Raw genomic sequence first — 24,452 nt, forward strand, 5'->3', positions numbered from 1 at the left:
TGATTTGTTAGCTTAATTCTTAAAGCACAATCTTATTTCTAAATTCTGTGAAGGCATTTTGCTGTTTGATCTTGGTAAGAATCTATAGTAATTTTCTAACTGCAATGCTTGCAAAATTATTAACTTTTAAAAATTATACATACAACATTCACATCTGAGAAACACTGATCTAGACTATTTACATCAATTTTATGTTTTCAGTGGGTATTCATGTAGGTTTTGGAAAAATGTGGCTGTTAAAAGTACAATCTCTGGAGTCTGATGGCTCTGTCACTTTTAAAGCTGTTTGATCTTGGACAAGTTACTTAATGTCTCTGAATCTTGTTTCCTTCATTGACGAAGTAGGAATTTTGTTATAGGTTTACTATGAAGATTAAATGAGATAAGGTGTGAAAAATACTTAGCATGGCTCCTGACACAGAGTTTTTCTTAAATGAAGGCTGTTTTTGTTCTGTTTTGTTCATCAAGTAGCATGGTTGTGGTTGGGATGCAGCCTGGGGTGGTCTGGCATGATTAGCGGGCAAGTCACGGGCTAGAGTGGTCACCAGGACAACAGGAGGGTTAGTGATTAGAAAGGAAAGAGGGAGAAGATGGAATAGGCCAGAGGAGGAAGGCAGCAGCCATCATTGATAGACTTATGAAAGACTTAATATGTAATCTACTTGTCTACTCTGTGGTCCTGCTCTATGAGTCGTCTTAGCCACTGAGCAACCGCTGCCAGTGTTGAATGAGGAATTCTTGGAGATGAGGGGAGCAGGTCAGCCAGACAGGAACAGGAGGCCCTCATCTACCCAGGCATAGGAGATAGCCTGACCTCCTCCATGACCTCGGGCTTCCTCTGAGAAGAGGAGGATACCTGTTTCGAGGAGATGCCAGCCTTGCTCTCTTCAGCATTCGCACAAATCCTGGTTTGGGGGGTGGCGGGGTGATGTTTGAATATATGTATGTATGAATGAGTGAATGAATTTTATTTTTCCCTTTAGTTGGGTTTTAGAGACCAGATATAAAAAGGGAGCTTTTTATTTGTCCATTTTAAAAGAATTGTAGTAAATTTTCTTGGGGATAAAGGTACCATATTTAAAAGTAAAGGAATAACAATAATTCTGTCAGTTGCATCTTAAACTAACTGCTCGATTGTTTTGGGTCATTGTACCATCTTTTAAATAGAGGTGCATGAATTTTACAAAGCTTACATTCTATTGGATATGATAAATCAGATACACGTTTATGCAAATGCCTGTTTTCAGTTCACTAATAATTTTATTTAGAGTTGATTGTTTTCCTGAAATTCATCCTTTAGGCATAAACTAATTAGACACAGTCATTGTGAGCCTAAAATCACCATGTGCTGTCAAATTTCCTCCTCACATTCCGTATGACTTTAGAGGGTTCTTTATTTAGAGTTAAAATAAGTTAGCAAGTTAGTTAAAGGCTTTTCCTTGATTCTTCTGTTATGATATGTTTCCTTGAGTCTCAGAAATGGGAAGGTTAAAAAATATACCCATGAGGTGGCCTGGACTTGTGACAACGATGGATATTTTTCCGGGCATAACCAGTGGCCTTTGGGAGATTGTTCCACACTTTAACACTGTTCTCCATTAGGATAGTTCCCAGAACAATTTCTGTTTTGTGGATTTCTTCCAAAGACTCCCATAGTAGGAGGTTCCACTTAAAATCATTAAAATTAGATGTACTTCTGGCTGACTTTAACATTTGTTCTCCACATATCAGAAAATAGAATGTTTGTCGATGTTGTATTTTTCCTGAATTTACAGAATCAAAAGGGACACTTAATCAGCAAATGGTCTTCAATTGGCAACTCATTTTATTAAATGCTTTAAAATTATTCTTTGGAATCTAAGAAATAATTTAAACCCTGCAAAAATAGTCCTTCAGCCTTAAGAGAACCTAATATATTTCAATTGTGCAGAGAAATATATTTTGTTCAAACATATTTGGCAGTGTTAGTTAATTGATATGTATCTATGAGTTTTAGAATTGAATCTGAGACTTTTCAATGGTAAACTCAATTCTGGAGACACAAGAAGTATTAATAATTTATTTTTTAACCTAGCCAGTGTTAGTACAAAGTCAACACTTGTTTTCTCAGGGTTTAACAAATAGACTACATTAATTATACCTAAGTTATTGTTATTGAATAAATCATACATTTTGTTTTTTATCTTTGAGCATTTAACATTCAAATGGTCAAGACCTCACTTTCCTATTGTCCTCAGAATTTATGTCAGAGCATCATTTGATGGGTGGGACTTCCCTACTTAATAAATCTCTTTTGTTATCTGTGCTTCCAATGTCAAAAGACTGAATAATTTTACAGTGATTTTTATTATATAGTGGTTCATAATTATGGCAATCCCCTAATACACACACTTTGAGACCAGTGGTAAGGGACCAAGGTAATAGGGTTGTTAGGTAATAGTCTATTAACTCTTACTATGCTAGTGGTATAAATAACATCTTTTCTTCTTGCAATGTTCCTGGAGGCAAAAAAAAAGTTTTAAAAATTAAAAAGTCAATAATGACATAGGAGGGAGAAATAGGACTGGCTTAGAAAAGTTGCCTCTTTTTTCTGTTTTATCATAAATAGAGAGTTACCTACCCATGCTTCTTTCTGATAGCACACTGTCCAAACACTGACATGTGTGGGTGGAGTGGGAGGGATTGCAGCTTAGAGCAGTTACACACTCAGATTCTGAATTCAGACTGCTTAACCCCAAGGCATGCCACTTAATCTCTTTGAACCTGGTTTTCATCATTTGGAAAGTGAGAGGTCACACGTGTGCTTGGCCCAAATTGAACACTCAGGATTAGGGGTGGTTGTGGTAGTAGTGGTGGTGGTGGTGATGGTGGTGATGATTTGTTATTGGGAGCACCATTCTACTGATTACCTGAAGTAAACATTTTGGAAATACGTTTGGTTTATCCTTTATCCTTTTACTAAATGTTTAAGTGTTCCATCTGAAGCAATGAGATGGGAATTCCCTAAACTTCTTCCCATGCATCTACTCTCTTACCTGTATATGCACCTGTATTTTGCCTTCCCAGATGAACTGTCCATATCTGTTGTTCAACCCTCCTCTTGTCCATTCTTCTCCATTACTTGGATTTATTAATTAACCCTTCTCCACTATGTCTCGTTTATTTTCTTCTCTAGTTAAAATTCCCAATAGTGCAACAGATGACCCATCTGAAACCAACCAAACAAAACTCCCTTCTTTGACCACTTAGCTTCCTTTTAGCTACCACCCTATTTCTGTTTCCTATCACAGTATAAGTACTTGAAAAATGTTTGCATATGTTCTCTGCACTTTCTCAATTCCCTTTCTTTCTTTAAACCACCCCAGTAGGATTTCCATCCCAACCTTCTGTTGCGTATTTAGATCATCAGTGTCTACCATCTTTCCAATCCTATAGTCAGGGTTTTCCAGTTATCTCTTCTTATGTTGCTGTATGTCTCAGCAGTATTTGATACAGTTGACTATTCCCCCCTTCCTGGGACACTTTCTTCTCTTGGCTTCTGGGATACCATACGCCTTTACTGGTTTCCTTTCTGTAGTTTAATTGTTGGCTCCTCCTCATCTATCCACTAACTATTGGGGTGCTCTATGGTTTAGTCCTGTGTCCTGTCCACTTTTTTGATTGGATTCTCCCTCTCAGTATGATCTCATCCAATCACATGGCTCTGAATCCTATCTACATAAAATCAGTCCCAAATAACTCTCTAGTCGAAATGCCATCTTGAGCTCCTGACTCACATATCCAACTCCTTCTTTCTATATCCACTTCGTTGTCTAAAGGGATCTCAGAGTTAAACATAACCAAAAGATCTGTTGATACCCTTCCATTTTTTTCTTCCCCAGTTTCGCAAATCCCAATAAATAACATCACTTCCTTGGACATCGAGACAGGTTCCTTTCTTCATATCCCATATCTGGTCCATCAGTGATTATTGACGGCTTCACATCCAGAGTGTGGGTCCAACTCCCTCTCATCAATTCCACTGCTATCATTTTAATCCAAGTCTGAGCTAGCACAGTTGCCTCTTGATCTGTCTCTTTGCTTTGCTCTTGCCTGTTAAATTACATTCTACACAGTAGATCTTTTAAAATATCTTTTAAAAATGTTGATTAATTTTGTCACTTTGCTGCATAATATTCGCAAATGGCTCCGTACCTGACTTGAATTGAAACTGAACAACTTGCCTTGACTCTTACTTTTCTTGATCTAGCCCCTACCCCTCAGTCACAATAGCTTTTGTTTTGTTCATTATCTCTTGACAAAGTCCCTGAACTTTTGCACTGACTGCTCCCTCTGCCTGGAGCACTCCTGCACCAGTTTTATCAAGGCTAGTTCCTTTCACCATTCAGCTCTCACTACAAATGTCATTTCCTTAGAGAGTACTTCCCCAACAGAGCTATGGAAAGGTACTAAATACTTAGGAACTTATAACCAGCCCTGAATAAAACTATGAAAAAGAGAGATGTTTCTGCTACTGTACGTTACATATGTTATATATACAAAATATAATATAGAAAAGCTAATACCAAGTACATTTAAAATGCTAATTGAGTCAATCATTGTAATATTAAGACAAAATTATATAATAGAAATTTTCATGTTAAATCTCTAAATATGTAATAATTATAGTAACACTGACATTGATATAATTAATGTTACTATAATAAAGAGCATAAATATTACTGAATACATAAACATATACACATACATATACCCATTCTGTTTTCTGACCAAATATTTTGCTCCATCTGTATCTGGAGAAATTATGAAATAACCATTACAACCAGGGATTTTCAGAAAGACTTTATTTGCTTTTTAAGGAAAGGGTGGTACTACAATTTTCCCTTTTCCTATATCCTTTCCTAGAGGTTTTTCTTCTACAGAAGCACTAGTTGTGGGTCTTCCCTAAATAGCTTCTATGGTACTGAGTTTTTTTGTATGTCCATCCTTTACATGTAGTATTGAGCTCTCAAGTTTCTCTACTTCTCTACCTGCTTTTGCAAAGTCTTAATTATTTCCTTATCTTTCAACCCCCTTTCTTTTAAGGCTCTATAATTTATTCAGCATCTCAGTTTATTATGAAGAATGATTTATTCCATGTTATGCTTCATTTATTGGCTGCTATGCCTTTCTCTGTCTTTTTTCTCTTTCACTACTAGTGTTACTGGAAAACTCAAAACTTTGTATTGAATTTTTACAGAGTGTTTCGTATTTTGTTGTTCTAAACTCAATTTCTCATTTCCACTTTGGTTGTGCTCCATTGTATGGCTATTGAGAAGCTGTTGCAGTGACGCTCAAGTAGGGGGCTCAGGAATCTGCAGTTATCCCTTCCACGTCGTGGGGGTTAGGGGCATGGTGATCCCACTATCTGGAAAATCCACATAAAATATTTAAGCCTTCCCTTTGTACAAAGAAGGCAGCTGAATTTTTTCTTCTTTTTTTTTTATGGGGTGTTTATAGTACCTTACTGGAAAATCTGGATTATATATGCACATATTTTATGCATTTCTGAGTTGCGGAACTTTTTCTGTGTCATCTGCTGGCCTTCACATGTTGCCTGTGGCTTCCCCAAAACTCCCCCCAAATTCCCATTTAATTTCTTATGCCAACTTGCAGTATGTCAAAACTGTGATTGGGAAATTTGTCATGTGGAAGGAATAACTGTACTTTGTTTCGATACTTGGTAGTCCAGTAGTGATGCCAAAGCCCAAGGGAATGCCATCACTGTGTTAGAGAGAGGAAACATTTTAGTAGATTCAAACAGTTCCCAAAAGTCACTATTTCCTCAGCCTCAGTAGGACCTAGACTTTGTTTTCTCATCTGAGCAAGAGGAGAAGGAGCCACTGAAGTGTGTAAGGCCTAATGTATTGGGTGACATCATGCTTGAGGATGTTTACTGTTGTGTGCTACATTTTTTCAATTTTATTCCTAGATAGTTTCTTTAGTTACATCAGTTTACATTTGTATTATCCATATGCATTCTTTGTCACATGCAGTCCTCACAAAAGGTACAATGAAGTTAATAGAGTAAGTGGTAGTAGGCCCATTTTATATTAATTGTGAAGTAAATTATCCCTATTTTACAATTTAGGAAATGGAGAAATTAAGAGCTTATGTCATTTGTCTGAAGTTACTCATGGATCAGGGAGTGAAAATGATATGCATTGCTCCCAATATGACTTTATTTTCACATCATTTTTCTGCTTTGGCCAGGATAGTTTGTTATTTTAAATATATTTTTATTGTGAAATTTAACATATACAGAACAATGATAAATTTCAAAGTACTATTTAACAAGTGGAGAGCAAATTTCAAAGAATGTTATAGGTTACAGTTCCACAATTTCATTTATTTCCTTATTGTGAAATATACATACAGAAAGGTGGTAACTTTCAGAGTATAATTTAATGAGTAGCTATAGAGCAAATTTCAAAGAATGTTATGGGTTACAGTTCCAACATTTCAGTTATTTCCTTCTAGCTATTCTAATGCCCTACCATCTAGAAAAAATATATATATAGTGTTGGTAATCCTTTGTTAAATCGTATCTTGTCTGTTGCTACCCTTTCCTCTCATTTAATTACTTTCTCAATCTTCAGGGGGTGTTAGGCAGTGACCATCCTACCTTGTTCATATTAAAAACTGATGTTGACATTATGGGGAAGGGGGCTGCATCTGGTTGATGTTCTTAAAGAGGCTGTTGCCTCTGGGTTTTAGGATTTGTCTGGCATAGGAACATGCTGGGGGATTTAAGTTTCCGAAAAATAAACTTAGTGAGTGAAACTTTTATTGAGTATCAAATAGGGACCTAGGTATTTCAGGACTACTGTTGTTTAGGGCCTGGCATACTTTGGCCATTTGAGCTATCTAGCTGGAGCTTGCATATGAATAACCTCCAGGAAAGCCTCTCGACTGTTTCAGATCTCTTAGCAACTATAAACTTATTTTCTTACCTTTCTTTTTCCCATTTTAGTCAAGAAGGCATTTCAATTCCTCATTGCCAAGGCCAGGCTCATTCCCAGGAGTCATGTCCCTCGTGATGGTGGGGGTGGGGAGGGTGGTTATTGAATTTATTTGCTGAGTTGGGCTTAGAGAGAGAAAGGTCACACCTGAGCAACAGAAGAGTTCTCTGAAGGTGCCTCTTAGGCATAATTATAGGAAGGCTTAGCCTCCCTTTTATAGCCATAAGTTTCACATGAGGGAGCCTCAAGATCGAGGGCTTGATCTATTAAGTAGGGGGTTCCTAATTTCACATACCATATATTCTGTTCAAGATAAAGTCAGTATCTCACCTTATATTCACTTAGTTGTACAATCATCATCAATTATAACAAACAATTATAACACAAAACATCCCCAAACTCTTATCAGCCCCTAATTATTCATCCCTAATATTAGTGTAGTGCTGGTAAGGTATTCCTATTAAATATAGTCTATAATATTAATGGGTAGTTTTTCCATATATCACTCTATTGTTAACTCTTTGTACCAATGTTGTACTTTGTAAGTACATTATTCAAACACTTATTTATATTTGTAGTGCTAATCTGTGGGATACATGCCTTTAAACAACCACTTTCGATCATGTTCTCCTTCCATGCATCACTGATACTTACAATCCCATTAACGAACAGTCGTCACCCCTGTCCATTCCCATACCTTTCAGCTGGCCCTCATTATAATGTCTGTGCATTTTAGGTTACCATTCCCTCTTCACTAGCTTCTGCCTATCTCTAGGTCCCCTATATTCTACATTATAAGACACTTATTTTACATTGTTCAAGAAGTTCACATTAGTGGTGCATACAATAGTTCTCCTTTTATGTCTGGCTTATTTCACTCAGCATTATTTCTTCAAGATTCAACCATGTTGTTATGTTTCAGGACCTCATTCCTTCTTACTACTGCATAGTATTCCGTAATATGTATATACCACATTTTATTTATCCACTCTTCTATTGAAGGACATTTGGATTGTTTCCATCTCTTGGCAATTGTGAACAATGCTGCCAAGAACGTTGGTGTGCAAATGCCTATTTGTGTCACTGCTTTCAGATCTTCTGGGTATATACCAAGATGTGAAATTGCCAGATCATAGGGTAACGCAATATCTAGGTTCTGAGGAACTGCCAAACTATCTTCCACAGTGGCTGTACCATTATACATTTCCACCAGCAATGAATAAGAGTTCCAATTTGTCCACATCCTCTCCTGCATTTGTAGTTTCCTGTTTGTTTAATGGCATCCATTCTTTTTGGTATAAGATGATATCTCATTGTGGTTTTGATTTGCATTTCCCTAATAGTGAAGACAAACATTTTTTCATTTGTTTTTTAGACATTTGTATTTCTCCTTTGGAAAAAGGTCTTTTCATATCTTTGCCCATTTTAGAAATGGGCTGTTTGTACTGTTGTCATTGAGAGGATAGATTTTTAGGGTGTGATTTATGCCTCTTTCATGCTATCACCTGCATGGTGAGAAGGATCCTAGAATGCCTCTCAAGAGGTAGGTAGATGGGTGGGGAAAGAGTTGGCAGTGTGATACCCTAGGTCATGCTGATTGTGCCCTGAGAGAATATTCATTCATCCTTCTTGAGGAAAGAGAAACAGTTCACCCTAAATCATTGGTCCTCAGACTCTTAAATTGTAAAACCTTTGCAGTAGAAGCTTTGGGGCATGAATCTCTATGTGTGTGAATTATTTGGCCTATACTGCTAAAAACATTATGTACATTAAGACGTACACATAAAAAGAAAATTTAAAAGAATTAGATTTAATAAATAGTAGTTATAATATTCTCTTCCAAACCAAGTAAGTAATTTTGACTTGACTTTGGAGACTATGACTCTAGGTCAATTTGTGAGATTGACAAGCTCAACAGGTGCATATTCATCAGCTCTGAGAGGCTTGGAGGCAACTTGTGTGAAATGGAACCATCTTACCATCTGGATTCTCTTTGACTCTAATCTCTTATATACTCAGATAAGACCAAGGGTATGATTCCCCCAAATAATTGCTTTATTGGCATTTTCTTTGAGAACTTGAGTTTACCATGTATTGGGAAATAATATTTCATATAGTCAGGAAATCATGAATCAGAAGCAAGGTGTCAGCCAGGGTAGACTGGGTTATGCTGCAATAACAAACAAACCCCAAGTTCCCATGGCTTAAAACAGTAAAGATTTATTGCTCATTGTGGTGGTTTGAAGCTGTATGTATCCCAGAAAAATATTTTCTTAAATTTAATCTTTCCTGTGTGTGTAAACCCATGGTAAGTAGGGCCTTTTGATGAGGCTACTTCAGTTAAATGTGACTCAACTTCAATCGGGATGGGTCTTAGTACTATTACTAGAGTCCTTTATAAGTGGAATGAAGCTCAGACAGAGAGAGAAAACTGCAGGAGGTAAAAAGTTGAAATCAACAAAACCTGGAAGAGAAGGGAGACACCAGGAGACACTGCCATGTGCCTTCCCATATGATGGAGGAGTCAAGGATTACAGGCAGCCAGCCCCAGAATGCCACATTCCTCAGGGAGAAGCTATTACCTTGTTGATGCCTTGATTTGGATGTTCTTTTAGCCAAAAACTGCAAGCTAATAAATTCCCATTGTTTAACCTGACCCATTTCATGGTATTTGCTTGAGCAGTCTAGTAAACTAAAACAGATTTTTGGTACCAGGAGAGTGGGGTATTGCTAATGCAAATACCAAAAATGTGGAAACAGCTTTGGAATTGGGTAGTGGGTGGAGGCTGCAAGAATTGTGAGGTGCTTGATAGAAAAGGGCTATCTGTTGGTATATATATATATATGGATGTTTAAAGTATTTCCAATGAGGCCTTAGAAGGAAATGATAACTGTGTTGTTAGAAACTGAAAGAAAGGCAATCCTTGTTTTAACGTGGCAGAGAACTTGCTGAAATGGAGTTCTGATGTCAGATGGAAGGCAGAACTTGAGAATGATATAGTTGGATATTTAGCTGAGGAGATTTCCAAGTTTAAGTGTGGAAAGTGCAGCCTGGTTTCTCCTTGCAGCTTATAGTAAAATGTGAGAGTAAAGGGATCAACTGAGAACTGAACTCTTGGGCAGAAAGAAACCAGAAATTGATGGTTTGGAAAATTCTGAGTTTCTGGAAAGTGAATCCCCAGAAGTTGGTGCTTCATGTGAGGGTTTAACTGAACATAGAACCAGTCAGCCATTTCTGTGCAAGTCCAGGATTGGAGGTGCAGTTATCAAGTAAGATTCTGTGGAAAGTCCTACTCTCTGATGGATTGGACCCCTGCGAACTATATGCAAAACAGAGAAGTTTTTTGTGCAATTTGTATGAATGGAACCACTACCAGCCTGGAATAAAAGGGACAGAGAAGGGACAAATTGAAAGAGAAATCACTTCAAGAGCAGAACCATGGAAGCTGAGGTCTGGACCAAAGACATCTTCTTAGGCCAAGAGAGTGGGTACACGCACGTGTTTGGAAAGGGTGAGTCTGACCCAGTGCTTAGAGAAGGTGGGTTTTCTACCCCATTGTTCAGGAAGAGTGCTGTCACCCCACTGCTTTGAGAGGGTGGAGCCTGTGCGCCAGTGTTCCGGGAGTGCCTGGCCACTGTGCAAGCTCTTGGAAGGGGTGGGGCCAATGCTTTATCAGGCCTAGAGGACGCAACATCATTCCAAAGATGGCTTTTAGACCTTGAAATCTAATAGAATATGCCTTGTGGGTTTTCAGAATTGTTTGGGACCCATAACCCCAGTTTTCCTTCCAATTTCTCCATTCTGGAATGAGAATGTTTATTCTATGCCTGTCTGTCCATGGTATGTCAGAAGCAGACAGCTTGTTCCCTAGGTTTCACAGGTCCTCAGACAAAGGGAAATTATGCCCTAGGACAGGCCATATCCATAAATGATTTTGATGAGACTTTGTACTAAACATTGTTTCTGAAATGACTTAAGGTGTTTGTGATATTGTGATGGAATGAATGTATTTTGCATGTAGAAAGAACATATATTTTGGGGGTCCAGAGGGTGGAGTGTGTGGTTTGAAGCTGTCTGTACCCTGGAAAAACATTTTCTTAAATTTGATCCAGTCCTGTGGGTGTGAACTTACTGTAAATAGGCCCTTTTGATGAGGCTACTTCCAGTTAAAGTGCGATGAACTTCATTCAGGATAGTTCTTAATCCTATTGTTGGAGTCCTTTATAAGCAGAATGAAACTCAGAAAGAAAAAGTCACAGAAAGTAAGAAGCTGAAATCAATGGACCCTGGAAGAGAAGGGAGAGACCAGGAGATGCCACCATGTGCCTTGCCACGAGACAGAAGAGCCAAGAATCATTGGCCGCCAGCCCCAGAATGCCATAGTCTTCAGGGAGAAAGCATCGCCTTAATGATGCCTTGATTTGGACTTTCTTTTATCCTCAAAACCACAAACTATTAAACTCCCATTGTTAAAGACAACTCATTTCATGGTATTTGCTTGAGCAGCCTAGGAAACTAAAACACGCATCAGATAGCATATTTATTTCCCCATTTTCCTCACATAGAGACCCTGGTTAACTTTTAAGTTTCACCATCTAAATTATAATCAGTTATAGGAGCATGTGTGTGGAGATTCAAGCACTGGCTTTCAAACCACTTCTGCTTATCTTTAGTTAGAGCAAATTGTATAGGCCACACCAACCTCAAGAGGTCAAGAAAGTATAATTCTCCCATGGCCTGAGAATAGAGAGAATCTTGAGATTGGTCATACTTACTGTGCCTATTTGGATTTATTATGTTTCCCAGAAAAGCCATGTTCTTTAATGCAATCTTGTGGGGGAATTTAATCTTTTTGATTACGGTATGACTTTTTGATTAGGTTGATTCCATGGAGATGTGACTCACCTAACTATAGGTGAGATATTTTGATTAGATCATTTCCAAGGTGTTGTGGCCCCACCCATTCAGGGTGGGTCCTAATTAGATCACTGGAGTTCTTTAAGAGGCTCAGGAAGAGAGACAGGAGCTAGAACGGACCACATCCAGATGCTTGGAGACCTTCAGAGATGCTAGGAGATACAGACAGAAGGACATTTGGAAATGCAAAGCTGAAGATGAAACCCAGAGTTTGCCTCAGAGAAGCTAAGAGAGAAGACAGAGACGCTTTGGAGACAGCCATTTTGAAACCAGAGCCTATGAGTAAAAGAGCGGCAGACCTAGCCATGTGTCCTCCTGGCTGACAGAGGTGTTCTAGATGCCATCAGATAGCCTCTTGTTGATGCCTTAGTTGGGACACTTTTTTGGCTTAGAACTGTAAACTTGTAACCAAATAAATCCCCTTCATAAAAGCCAATCCATTTCTGGTAGTTTGCATAATAGCAGCTTTAGCAAACTGGAACATCAACCAAAAGCAAATAGAAATGAATTAAGAATAGAATCTGACCTCAAAGAGGGTAGGGTCTAATAAAGGAAATGACACATATAAAGTAACTGTATTTCAATATAGTCACTGTTAAATGCAAAGAGTCAAATAAAATTTTCTAGTTTAGAGGAAAGCTGAAAATTATAGAAGGATCCATGAAAGCCTTGAATAGCAAGGACCTCAAATATAGGGGATAAATTATAACACAAGATTAATCATAGCTACATGATACAGGGTCTGGTGTTATGCAATTTAAGAAGTCTCTGGCTTAGGAATGCCCTGTATTTTTGTCATCATTTTTACCCCCAGCACCACCTACCAAGCTATAATGGACATCTTATATGTATTTTTCAGTAAATATTTCTCAGTAAATTCCTAGGAAAAATCCCAGTAATGTTAGATAAATTGGTTAAATTTTATTTAAATGTTGATAGAAATGGCCTATTTTCACCTTGCAGAATGTTTTTACTTCCCAGTAAGTGCATAAAAATATCTTTCCTCACACTCTTATCAGCACTTGCTTTCATTAAACTTTCTAATTTTCACCAAAAAATGTTACTGGTTTGTTCTAGTTTGCTAATGCTGCTGGAATGCAAAACACCAGAGATGGATTGGCTTTTATAAAAGGGGGTTTATTTGGTTACACGGTTACAGTCTTAAGGCCACAAAATATCCAAGGTAACACATCAGCAATCAGGTACCTTCACTGGAGGATGGTCAATGGTGTCCGGAAAACCTCTGTTAGGTGGGAGGGCACGTGGCTGGCGTCTGCTCCAAAGTTCTGGTTTCAAAATGGCTTTCTCCCAGGACATCCCTCTCTAGGCTGCAGTCCCTCAAAAATGTCACTCATAGTTGCACTTGGGGTATTTGTCCTCTCTTAGCTTCTCCGGAGCAAGAGTCTGCTTCCAACGGCCGTCTTCAAAATGTCTCTCATCTGCAGCTCCTGTGCCTTCTTCAAAGTGTCCCTCTTGGCTGTGGCTCCTCTTCAAAATGTTGCTCACAGCTGCACTGAGTTGCCTCTGTCCATCAGCTCATTTATATGGTTCCACTGATCAAGGCCCACCCTAAATGGGTGGGGCCATGCCTCTATGGAAATTATCTCATCAGAGTTATCACCTACAGTTGGGTGGGGCACATCTCCAAAGAAACACTCAAAGAAATCTAATCAAAACTGATAACATCTGCCCACACAAGATTTCATCAAAGATAATGGCATTTGGGGGACACAATACATTCAAACTGGCACATTCCACCCCCTGGACCCCAAAATGACATTATCTTTCCATATACAAAATACATTCATCCCATCACAATATCACAAAAACTTGAATCATTTCAGAAACAATAGTTAAGTACAAGAGCTCATCAAAATCAGTTATAGGTGTGGTCATTCCTAAGGCATAATTTTCCTTTAGCTGTGGATCTTTGAACTTAGAACAAGTTATGTGCTTCCAATATACAAAGGAGGGACATTCATAGGATAAAGATTCCCATTGCCATAAGGAGAAACAGTAAGAAAAACAGGATTAACAGGACCAAAACAGTTCCTAAAACCTGCAGGACAAACTCCATTAGATTTTGAAGTCTGAGAGTCATTTAGAGAATGATGTTGCATCCTTGGGGCTTGAGAGAGCGGGAGCCTAACCTTCCTAAGGGCCTTTTTGGCAGCCCTTTCCTCTCCAAATGCTTAGGTGAGTGCTCCAACATATCCACACATTGGGGAGACCACCTTCTCGGCCTCACCCTCCTCAAACATCGGGGCAGCTCCCGGATTCCCTTCCATCTCTGGGGCACATGCTCAACCCCTTCAGAACAGTGTGTTGGCAGCCAGGCTCTCCCCAATTCCCTGGGAATGTGCTCCACCCTCTTTGGGACCTTGGGTGGCAAAACTCTTCCAGAGCATCAAGGTGGAATGCCCACCCTTGACCTCCAGGGCAAACTCACCCTTTCCATGTGTGTGGGCTGCTCCACTCTCCCAGCTCAAGGCCTCTGTACTCCAGACCTCAGCCTCCATGGCTCTGTCTTTGAAGAAATTTTTCCTTCAATTTGTTCCTTGTCTTTCTCCTCCAGTCCCGACTGGCAGCGGCTCTGTCTGTAAAGATCTCGCAAAAATTCTGTTGGCTTTGCATGAAGCACACAGGGGTCAAAGCCATCAGACAATAGGACTTTCCACAAATCCTTTCTGCTTAACTCCTTTTCCAATCTTGGCTTGTACTGAAATGGCGGCTGGGTTCCATGTTTATTTAAATCCTTATGTTGGGCTGTAGCTTCTGGGATTCCACCCCCTGGAAGCCTGGAATTTTCCAAACCATCAGTCTCTTGTTTCTTTGAATCCAAGGGTTCAGTTCTAAGTTTATCTCTCTCTGCTTGCGTTTTACTATAAGCTGCAAGGAGAAGCCAGGGTACATCCTCCACAAGTAGTCTGGAGATCACCTCAGCTAAGTATTCCAGGTTGTCACTTTCAAATTCTTCCTTCCATCTGACACCAGGGCTCAATTTTGCCAAATACTCTGCCACTCTAAAACAAGGATCTCCTTTCCTCCAGTTTGCAACAACACATAGATTATTTCTGTTCAAGGCTTCGTTGAAGTATCTTTAAAGTCCATATTTCCACAAAAGTCTCTTCAAAGCAGTTTAGGCCTTTTCTATCAAGCTCCTCACAGTTCTTCCAGAATCTTCCCCTTAACCATTTAAAAAGCCATTCCAACATGTTTGGTATCTGCAAACACAGCAGCAAAAGCACCCCACTCCTGGTACCAAAATCTGTTCTAGTCTGCTAATGCTGCTGGAGTGCAAAACACCAGAGATGGATGGGCTTTTATAAAAGGGGGTTCATTTATATGGCTCTACTGATCAAGGCCCACCCTGAATGGGTGGGGCCATGCCTCCATGGAAATATCCAGTGTCATCACCCACAGATGGGTGGGGTGCATCTCCAAAGAAACACTCAAAGAAATCTAATCAAAACTGATAGCATCTGCCCACACAAGATTACATCAAAGATAATGGCATTTGGGGGACACAATACATTCAGACTGGCACATGGTTTGATTTGCATTTCTTTATTTGGCAATGAAGTGAAGTATCATTTTGTCATATGATTTTTGGCAATTTTGTCCCTTCTTTTGTAATTTGTAATTTGTTCATATCCTTTTCTACTGACCTGTTCATCTTTTTTAAAATTTGTTTTTGTACACATTTTACAAATTGTTTGTAGAATATTTTCCTAGTTTTTATTATGTGTTTTGACTTGGTTTTTGGAATATATAGGTGTCATTTTTCTCCTGTTTGTGACCTATATGGAAAAATTCCATACTATAAGATTTTGAATGTAACTACTCATGATTTTTAGAATTTTATTATTTTATTTTTAACCATTAAAATTTTAATTTTTAGTATACAGCTACTAAAATTGTTTTCTCTTTTTTTTCCTAAATGGATAGCCATTTCCATAACAGTATTTATGAAATATCATGTTTTGCTTTCATTTATTTGACAAGCTGTCTTTTATCACTGCATTTCCCATTTTTATTTGGGTCTGCTGTTTTTGCCTTTCCAGTCTATTCTATTGATCTGTTTATATTTTCTCCACTGCCAAACAGTTTAATTATTTTCAATTCATTATATAATTTAATATTGGCAGGACAAGTTCTTCTTCAGTATTTTTTCTAATCATATTGGTGGCTATTTTGGTAGTACAACTCTCCTTAAAGCATATGTATGTTTGTAATTTTAATTAATCAATTAATTAAATTAATTAATTTATTTTTTACCTTTGAGTCCAGTCAATAGCAGTATGGATGATCCTGTTTTAGTCATGCCTCCCTCTCTACACTTAGTAATGGGTGACTTAAATTTATCAGGCATCTACCACACCTTTTGTTTCATTTCCCTAAGCCATTTTGTCCAGCTAAAAGGATCTGTTGGATCGACCTTAATTGATTCAGAGGTCGTAAGGATGGTATTTATGCTCACACCCTTGTTTTGGTCATTGCTGAATTTTAGATGGCCTTTTTTTTTTTTTTTTAAGGCTGTCTCCAATTTCATTATTTAATTGTTAGTAATGAGGAAAATATTGTATCTCTCAATCCTAAAAGTCCCAGGATTTTTAGACTTTGTCTACTCTTACTACTTGCAAACTGGCCAATACATTTCTGAACTCAACCTTTCATATAGTACCCTATCAAATACAGTCAGTAGCAACCAACTTATAATACCAACATTCTGTTTTCTTCTTTACCTCTAGCTATAAGTTCATTTCATATGCTATTTGCTTTTGCAAGTTGTGGTGGTTTGGAGCTATGTATCCCAGAAAAAGGTGTCTTAAGCTTAATCCATTCCTGTAGGTGTGAACCCATTGTAAATAGGACTTTTTAATGAGATTACTTCAGTTAAGGTGTGGCACACCTGACTCAGGATGGGTCTTAATCCTATTACTGAGGGCCTTATGGGAAAGGCCACATAGAGAGAAAAAGTCAGAGGAAGCAACCAGAAGTTGAAAGTCAACAGAAACTGGGGGAGAAGAAAAGGGCAGGGCAGGCCACTAGGAGCATTGCCATGTAACAGAAAAGCCAAAGTCCAGGGATCTCTGATAGCCAGCCCCAGAATGCCACAGTCTTTGGTAAACAGTATCACTTTGATGGCACCTTGATTTTGTACTTCTTCTAGCCTCAAAACTGTGAGCCAATGTATACCCATTCTTTAAGCCAACCCATTGCATGGTATTGATTTTAGTAGCTAGGAAACTGAAGCACAAATTATTAGAAGCAGAGGTAATACATTACATGAATCACCGTCTTTGCAATCCCTAATGGTTGCTTCTTCACTGCTAACTGCTTAGCTCCAAAGCAAAGTCATACATATTTTTCAATGCTATTGTTTTGGCATCCTCCTATTTATAGCATACAAATTTTTGTATCAATTAGCTTAGGCTAAGCTGTACTGTAGTAACAGATGACCCAATGGCTCAGGGGCTATACAGTAGCATTAATTTGCTTTCTGTTACATGCCCATTGTGGATAGGCTTTGGTTCAAGTCCACCTCTTCTTTGTTATCCGTTGCTTTTAAACCTGGGAAATAACTTGGCTGAGTACAGTGTGCTTTGGTCACCCTTTCTTGTGTTCTGCTTTTGCTTTTGTAGATATTGTATTAGTGTTTTCCAATAGTTTCTTTCCTTTTTGCACACAACCCCCTCCCCAACTGCTGTATGTTAACATGGGTGCCATGCTTTATAAATGTATCATAAAATCTTGCTTATTCATATAATGGAAGCTTTTTCCAGAACTTGAATTGTATTCTGAATGTATATGAATTCTCCTGATCTCCTTCCTACTTCATCTGAGATCTGTTTGTCATTCTGAGTTAACTGAAGTTTGCAGATTGTGTTTTCCATACACTGTAGCCAGAGCAGAGAAGCTTAACTGGGACTTCATTTAGCCTTAATAGGGACTCCTGGTTTGCCCCTTTCTTCTGTAGTTTAAAGTACCAGTGCCCAGCTAAATTCCATCTTATCAAGAGTGTTCTGGTTTGCAAATGCTGCCGTTTTGCAAAACACCAGGAATGGATTGGCTTTTACAAAGGGGGTTTATTTGGTTACAAAGTTATAGTCTTAAGGCCATAAAGTGTCCAAGATAAGTCATCAACAATAGGTTATCTTCACTGGAGAAAGGCCATTGGCATCTGTAAAACCTCTGCTAGCTGGGAAGGCACAGGGCTGGCGTCTCCTTTCTCCCAGGCTGCATTTCAAAATGGCGTTCTCCAAAATGTCAGTGTCAGCTTCTATCAGCTGTCTTCAAAATATCTGTCTCAGCTGCAGCTGCTCTGAAGTCCTTCTATTTGTCAGCTGTTTTATATGGCTCCAGGGATTTAATAAAGACACTCCCTGAATGGGTGGGGTAATACATCCATGGAAGTTATCCAATCAAAGGTCTTGTCCACAGTTGATTGAATCCATTTCCAAGGAAACACTCAATCAATAGTTTCCAACCTAATCAACACTAATACATCTGCCCCCACAAGATTGCATCAAAGAACATGGAGTTTTGGGGGACATAAAACATCCAAACCAGCACATTTTACCCCCTGGGCCCCAAAATGACATGATCTTTCCACATACAATATGCATTCATTCCATCACAATATCACAAAACTCAAATCATTTCAGTAATAATAGGTAAGAACAAGATCCGATCAAAATCAGTTAAGGCGTGATCTATCCTATAGCAAAATTCTCTTCTGGCTGCGGACGTGTGAAACTTAGACCAAGTTATTGCTTCCAATATACAAAGGAGGGACATTCATAGGATAAACATTCCCAATGCCATGAAGAGAAACAGTAAGGAAAACAGGGCTTAAGGGACGAAAACAGTTCCTAAATCCTGCAGGGCAAACTCCATTAGATTTCAAAGTCTGAGAGTCATTTACAGAACGACGTTGCATCCTTGGGGCTTGAGAGAGTGGGAGTCTAACTCTTTCCAAGGGCCTGTGTAGCAGCCCTTTTCTCTCCAAATGCTGGGGTGAGTGCTCCAACATATCCACACATTGGGGAGACCACCTTCTCGGCCCCACCCTCCTCAAACATTGGGGTGCCACCTGGACTCTGCCTCTCTGGGGCAAAGGCTCTCCCCTCTCCAAACAGTGGGGTGGTGGCCAGGCTCTCCCCAATCCCCAGGTAATATGCTCCACCCTCTCTGAGGCCTGGGGTGGCAGCACTCTTCCTGAGCATCGAGGTAGAAGTCCCGTGCTCTGCTTCCGGGGCAAACTCACCCTTTCCACGTGCATGGGCTGCTCCACTCTCCCAGCCCAAGACCTCTTGACTCCAGACCTCAATCTCCATGGCTCTGTCTTTGAAGACATATTTTTCTGCAATTTGTTCTTCTGTCCCCTCCAGTCTGCCAGCCATGGTTCCGGCTATACAGTTCTTTTAAAATCTCATTGGCTTGGCATGAAGCACACAGGGAACAAACCCGTCAGGTAATAGGACTTTCCACAAATCCTTTCTGGATGACTCCATCTCCAATCCTGGCTTGTGCTGAAATGGCTGTTGGGTTCCATGTTTGGTTATGTCCTCATGTGGGACATGTGGGGCTGTAGCCTCTGGGGTTTCACTTTCTGGAAGCCCAGAATCTTCCGAACTATCAATTTTTTATTTCTTTGTACCCAAGAATTCATTTCTCATTTTATCTCTGTCCTGTCGCATTTTACTGTAAACTGCAAGTAGAAGCCAGGCTATAGCCTCCACATGTAGTCTGAAGATCTCCTCAGCTAAATATCCCAGCTTGTTGCTTTCAAATTCTGCCTCCCATCTGACACCAGGACTCAATTTTGCCAAATTCTCTGCCACTTAAAAACACACATCACCTTTCTTCAGTTTGCAACGCTACGTTCAACATTTCTGTTCAAGGCCTCATTGGAAGTATCTTTAGAGTTCATATTTTTACAGTCTTTTCCAAGCAGTCTAGGTCTTTTCCATCAAGGTCCTCACAGTTCTTCCAGAATCTTCCCCTTATCCATGTAAAAAGCCATTCCAACATGTATGGTATTTGCAAACTTAGCAGGACCCCACTTCTCTGGTACTAAAATCTTTTCCGGTTTGTTAATGCTGCCGTTTTGCAAAACACCAGAAATGGATTGGCTTTTATAAAGGAGGTTTATTTGGTTACACAGTTACAGTCCTAAGGCCATAAAGTGTCCAAGGTAAGGCATCAACAATCGGGTACCTTCACTGGAGGATGGCCAATGGTGTCTGAAAACCTCTGTCTAGCTGGGAAGGCATGTGGCTGGCATCTACTCTGGAGTTCTTCTTTCAAAAGGGCTTTCTCCCAGGACATTCCTCTCTAGGCTGCAGCAGTTCTCTAATATGTCACTCTTAGCTGCTCTTAGGTTGTGTTTCAAAATGGCGTTCTCTAAAATGTCTGCTTCAGCTTCCAACGGCCGTCTTTAAAATGTCTGTCTCAGCTGCTGCACTGAGTTCTTCTGTCTGAGCTTATATAGTGCTCTAGTAAACTAATCAAGGCCCACGCTGAATGGGTGACGCCACACCTCCATGGAAATTATCTAATCAGAGTTATCACCTACATTTGGGTGGGTCACATCTCCATGGAAACAACCTAATCCAAAGATTCCAACCTAATCACCACTAATACATCTGCCTGCACAAGACTGCATCAAAGAACATGGTGTTTTGGGGGAAGTAATACATCCAAACTGGTACAAAGAGTATATCCAACTATAACTAGAGAAGTACATTTCCATATTTTCCTTCAATCAGCCAGAATGGGTCAGGAATGAAATTGGTTAAAAATAATACAGAGCATGTCATGAATGTTGGGGCCCCACACAAGAGGTCTCAGTAACCCTGCCCAGGGGGTTAAAAGCCGCCCACTGGAATATATCCATGGGGACAGTGGACAGAGATTATACTCAGTTTGCGTCTTCCTTTTCTTGTGTCTGTCCTACTGTCTCCTGCCAGTGGACTGCTTTGACCACCTCTCTACTGGCCAGTTGCCCTGGCTGTTACTGCTGATGCATCAAAATGCTTCCAGATGAAGATGAAAGGTTGAACACACACATTTACTTTTTTTTCTCTATTGAATCCTCATTAAAGCAACAAATAAGGGAATAATAGTAATTATAGAAACAACAACAACAACAACACAATCTACTGTGAAAAGAGATTAGAAAAGGATATAACAGCTCCAGATTTTTAGAAGCTGAAATACAGACCCAAGGGAGTTGAATTCTAAAATGAGAAATGATGTGATTCATATGAAAGAACCCTCCTACACACACATACACACATACAAATACAAACACACAGACAACAAAGGCTTAGGAAATGGTAATATCAAGTATTTCTGAAAGCGGAGGTGAAGGTGCGACTAAAAATGGCAGCATGGTTCAGCATCCCTTTAAGAAAGACCAGATCCTGATTAGATCCTGCTATCCATTTCTCAATTCTGTATAGCCAAGTGAGTCTACCTCCTTCTATCCTGGCAGAAACATGAAAAATTTATTCTTTGGAGAAGATAAAACTGAGGGTCTCAAGTCTGGAGGGGGAAAGTGGAGTTGTAGTAAGATAATAGGACTTAGAGAATGCCAAGCCATGCTGAAAACTTCCGGCCCTCTCCCTCTACCCCCAGAATGCTATAAGCCATTCCTCTACTCTTTGGGCAGAAGATTAGATAATCCTTTTGTGGGGAATCCACCAACATCCAGAATTATCCAGTGAAATGGCTCAAACAGATCATCTCACAGTGAAGCTCAGAATCAGGGACCTCTACCCACTGAATGCTTCTCATCAACTTAAATATGAACTGACAATTAAGCATCATGAATACTCAAGAAAGTTAAAAAACCAACAAATGAAAAATCTTGGGAGAAACTGAGACAAGGCATAGAGAGAGACTTGAAACAAAACCTGTTAACATCTTCAGAGAGACAGTAACCCTGATAGGCCTGCTTGAGCTATGCTCCTCCTTGTGGCGTGAGGGTCTGAAGGGCCAACTGGAGGCACACCAGGAGCCCGTGCCCTCCTTGTAAACCACATTCCAGATCCTGAGTCTTGGTGATCCCTGCACACATGTGCCCAAACCCATTTCCATGGTCCTGCTTTCGTCCTCTTGAGGGCCTTCTAATGCAGTGGTGTGTCCATCCTATGCCTAGAAATGGCCAAGGGGAGGCTGTTTACAGGGATGTGGATAGAGCTTGGAGGTGTAGTCTGCAATGTCCACGTGTGGGCATGAGATGTCTCTAGATAAAAGAGTCTACAAGTATCTGACATGATTGGTGCTTATAGGCCACAGTAGGGCATGTCACTGAAATTTCAAGACACTGCAGACAAAAGGAAGATCCTATAAACTTTTTGAGAGGAAACACCCTCCTCCTCCAAAAAAAAAAATACACACACACACACACACATATGTATATGGGACATACAAATGATCAGCAATCAGAAAGCCTTCAAATTTCTTACTATGAGTCTGAAATCCTAGAAGAGAATGAAGCAGAGCCTTCAAAAGTCTGAAGGAAAACAATTCTATACAGGAACTATCCATTACATGAGTAAAAAGACCACAGACGTTTTCAGAGACTTAAGGCCTCAGAAAGTTACCTCCCATGAATTCTTTCCCAGGAAGCTTTTAGATGATGTGCTTTCCCTAAACAAGAGCATAAACAAAGGGCCTGGGAACATAAGAGAAGGAAACAGAACCCTACATGCACCAGACTTAGAGAATGACAAATGCAAACTGAAACAAATGAGAAGGTTCTAGGAGAGATTTATTGAAGAAAATAAAATTTTCAATGCATGTGCATATATTTAGACGTGCTTTAGACAATCAGAGAGAGTTTAGAGTTGAATATAGCAATAAGATGATAGGAAACTAAGCAATCAACAACAAACAAAGCAATTTTCATCTCTAGGAAAAGCAAAAATTGAGGTAGCAAAAGGCAAGCAATCAGAGTGTAATTATGGCTCAGTTGTGAATTTTAGTATCATAAACACAAATTATTGATTTAAAGAAATCTGTAATAAAAGGGTTGAGAGGATTTGTGCTGTGTAGAAGTGAGGGGTGGGGAATGGGTGTTGGGTAGTATGAGAGGTTGATCTTCTTCTTTCCTAGAGGGAGTTAGTAGGTAATGCTGAAAACTGAAGTCATGTTAATAAAGTAACCATGTTATTTGGCTATTTATATGAACTCATAGAGATATGGGAGCTTAGAATAAAAATGAATTATCTTTGGAGGGTTCTATAAGTCTTGTTTAACTATATTACTCTTTAAAACATGTGAATGAAAAACCTTTATAAAAATTAAGATTTTAAAAAATATGTCATAGAAAACTAGTCACAGCCTTCTCTTTCTCTACACATGAGCTAAGATTATAATTAATTGATTGTATGTAATTGTCTTTTAACTTACATAAATAAAAGTGAATGTGGCCTAAATCTTGCTGAATCTTGGTCCTTGCTTCACTGTGTCTTCACTATTAAGATTTTGAAGCTAAGGCAACAGCACCCAGCTTTCCCACCAAACTAGGTACTGAACCTATGTCCATTAGATATCAAGCTGTTATGATTTTTCTTCACCTCTCCACTTTTGGAGATAAGCTAAGAGACTTTCATTTCCCTCAACACATCTGAATAGATACCTACTATAAACAATTCATAGTATAAACAAGTTTTAAAAATTCTGTAGAGTCCTAGAGTGTGTTGAATTCAGGATTTGTCCTTATTTAGCTGAATTGGACCTCAGAGACTGACTCTGTCTCCAGAGTGTTATCAGCTAAATGATTTCAATTAACACGTATGTCTCACCCCTTGTTAACAGCCTGACTCATTTCCAGAATTGGTGGTGGCTCACCAAGGTAGGGTCAGGATTGCTATTAAGATTCCCCTAGCTGCAAAATACTTCCCTTCTCTGTTGATAAATGAACCATGACAGTTGATTCATTTTGCATCCAGATAAAGTTTTAATATAGATATGCATTTAACTGTTGTAGATTCACTTCGAATTAATTTTGACAAGGGTGAAGTTGAAGAATATAAGATGATACTGTTAGGCTGAAAAGTTTTTTCTTTAATAAATTTCAATTTTATTTTTCAGGGTGATCGTGGACTTCCTGGTTTTCCTGGACTTCATGGGATGCCAGGATCAAAGGTTGAAGAATTCTGTTCCTTTTAAATTTGATAATGCCTTATTTTATTTCAAATTGAGAGTATTTTTATTTTATAAATGCATTACAAATAAGTGCTTATAAAGATACATATTTTTAATTAAATGGTTGGGTTAAGATTAATATCATTGTTTACAGTAAAACTTTCAAAAGTTCCCTTTAAAATTCCCAGTAATAAATATGTAATCTTATAGCATTTAAATGTTGATGGGTGAGTTGTACTATATATAGCTTCTCTGAACTATAAGCTCTAAACCATGGGTATTGGTATACTCACAGTATTAACTCTCTTTATTTTTCTTTATGAAGCCTAGACTATAGGTCTTTTGTAAATAATCTTTTACTTTATTTCTAT

At 39.0% G+C, this 24,452-nt stretch overlaps 1 protein-coding gene across 3 annotated transcripts in view; it reads left to right on the forward strand.

Annotated features, from left to right (window-relative positions):
- COL21A1 (collagen type XXI alpha 1 chain) overlaps positions 1 to 24,452 on the forward strand; it is a 211,668-nt gene that overhangs the window by 117,676 nt on the left and 69,540 nt on the right. For all 3 annotated transcript variants that reach the window (XM_037844101.1, XM_037844100.1, XM_037844102.1), the window contains one exon: positions 24,028 to 24,081. In XM_037844101.1, the coding sequence (XP_037700029.1) occupies positions 24,028 to 24,081 (54 nt within the window). The remainder of the gene's footprint in view (positions 1 to 24,027; positions 24,082 to 24,452) is intronic.

Source organism: Choloepus didactylus, chromosome 7 (genome assembly GCF_015220235.1).
Source record: "Choloepus didactylus isolate mChoDid1 chromosome 7, mChoDid1.pri, whole genome shotgun sequence".
Taxonomy (NCBI): Eukaryota; Metazoa; Chordata; class Mammalia; order Pilosa; family Megalonychidae; genus Choloepus; species Choloepus didactylus.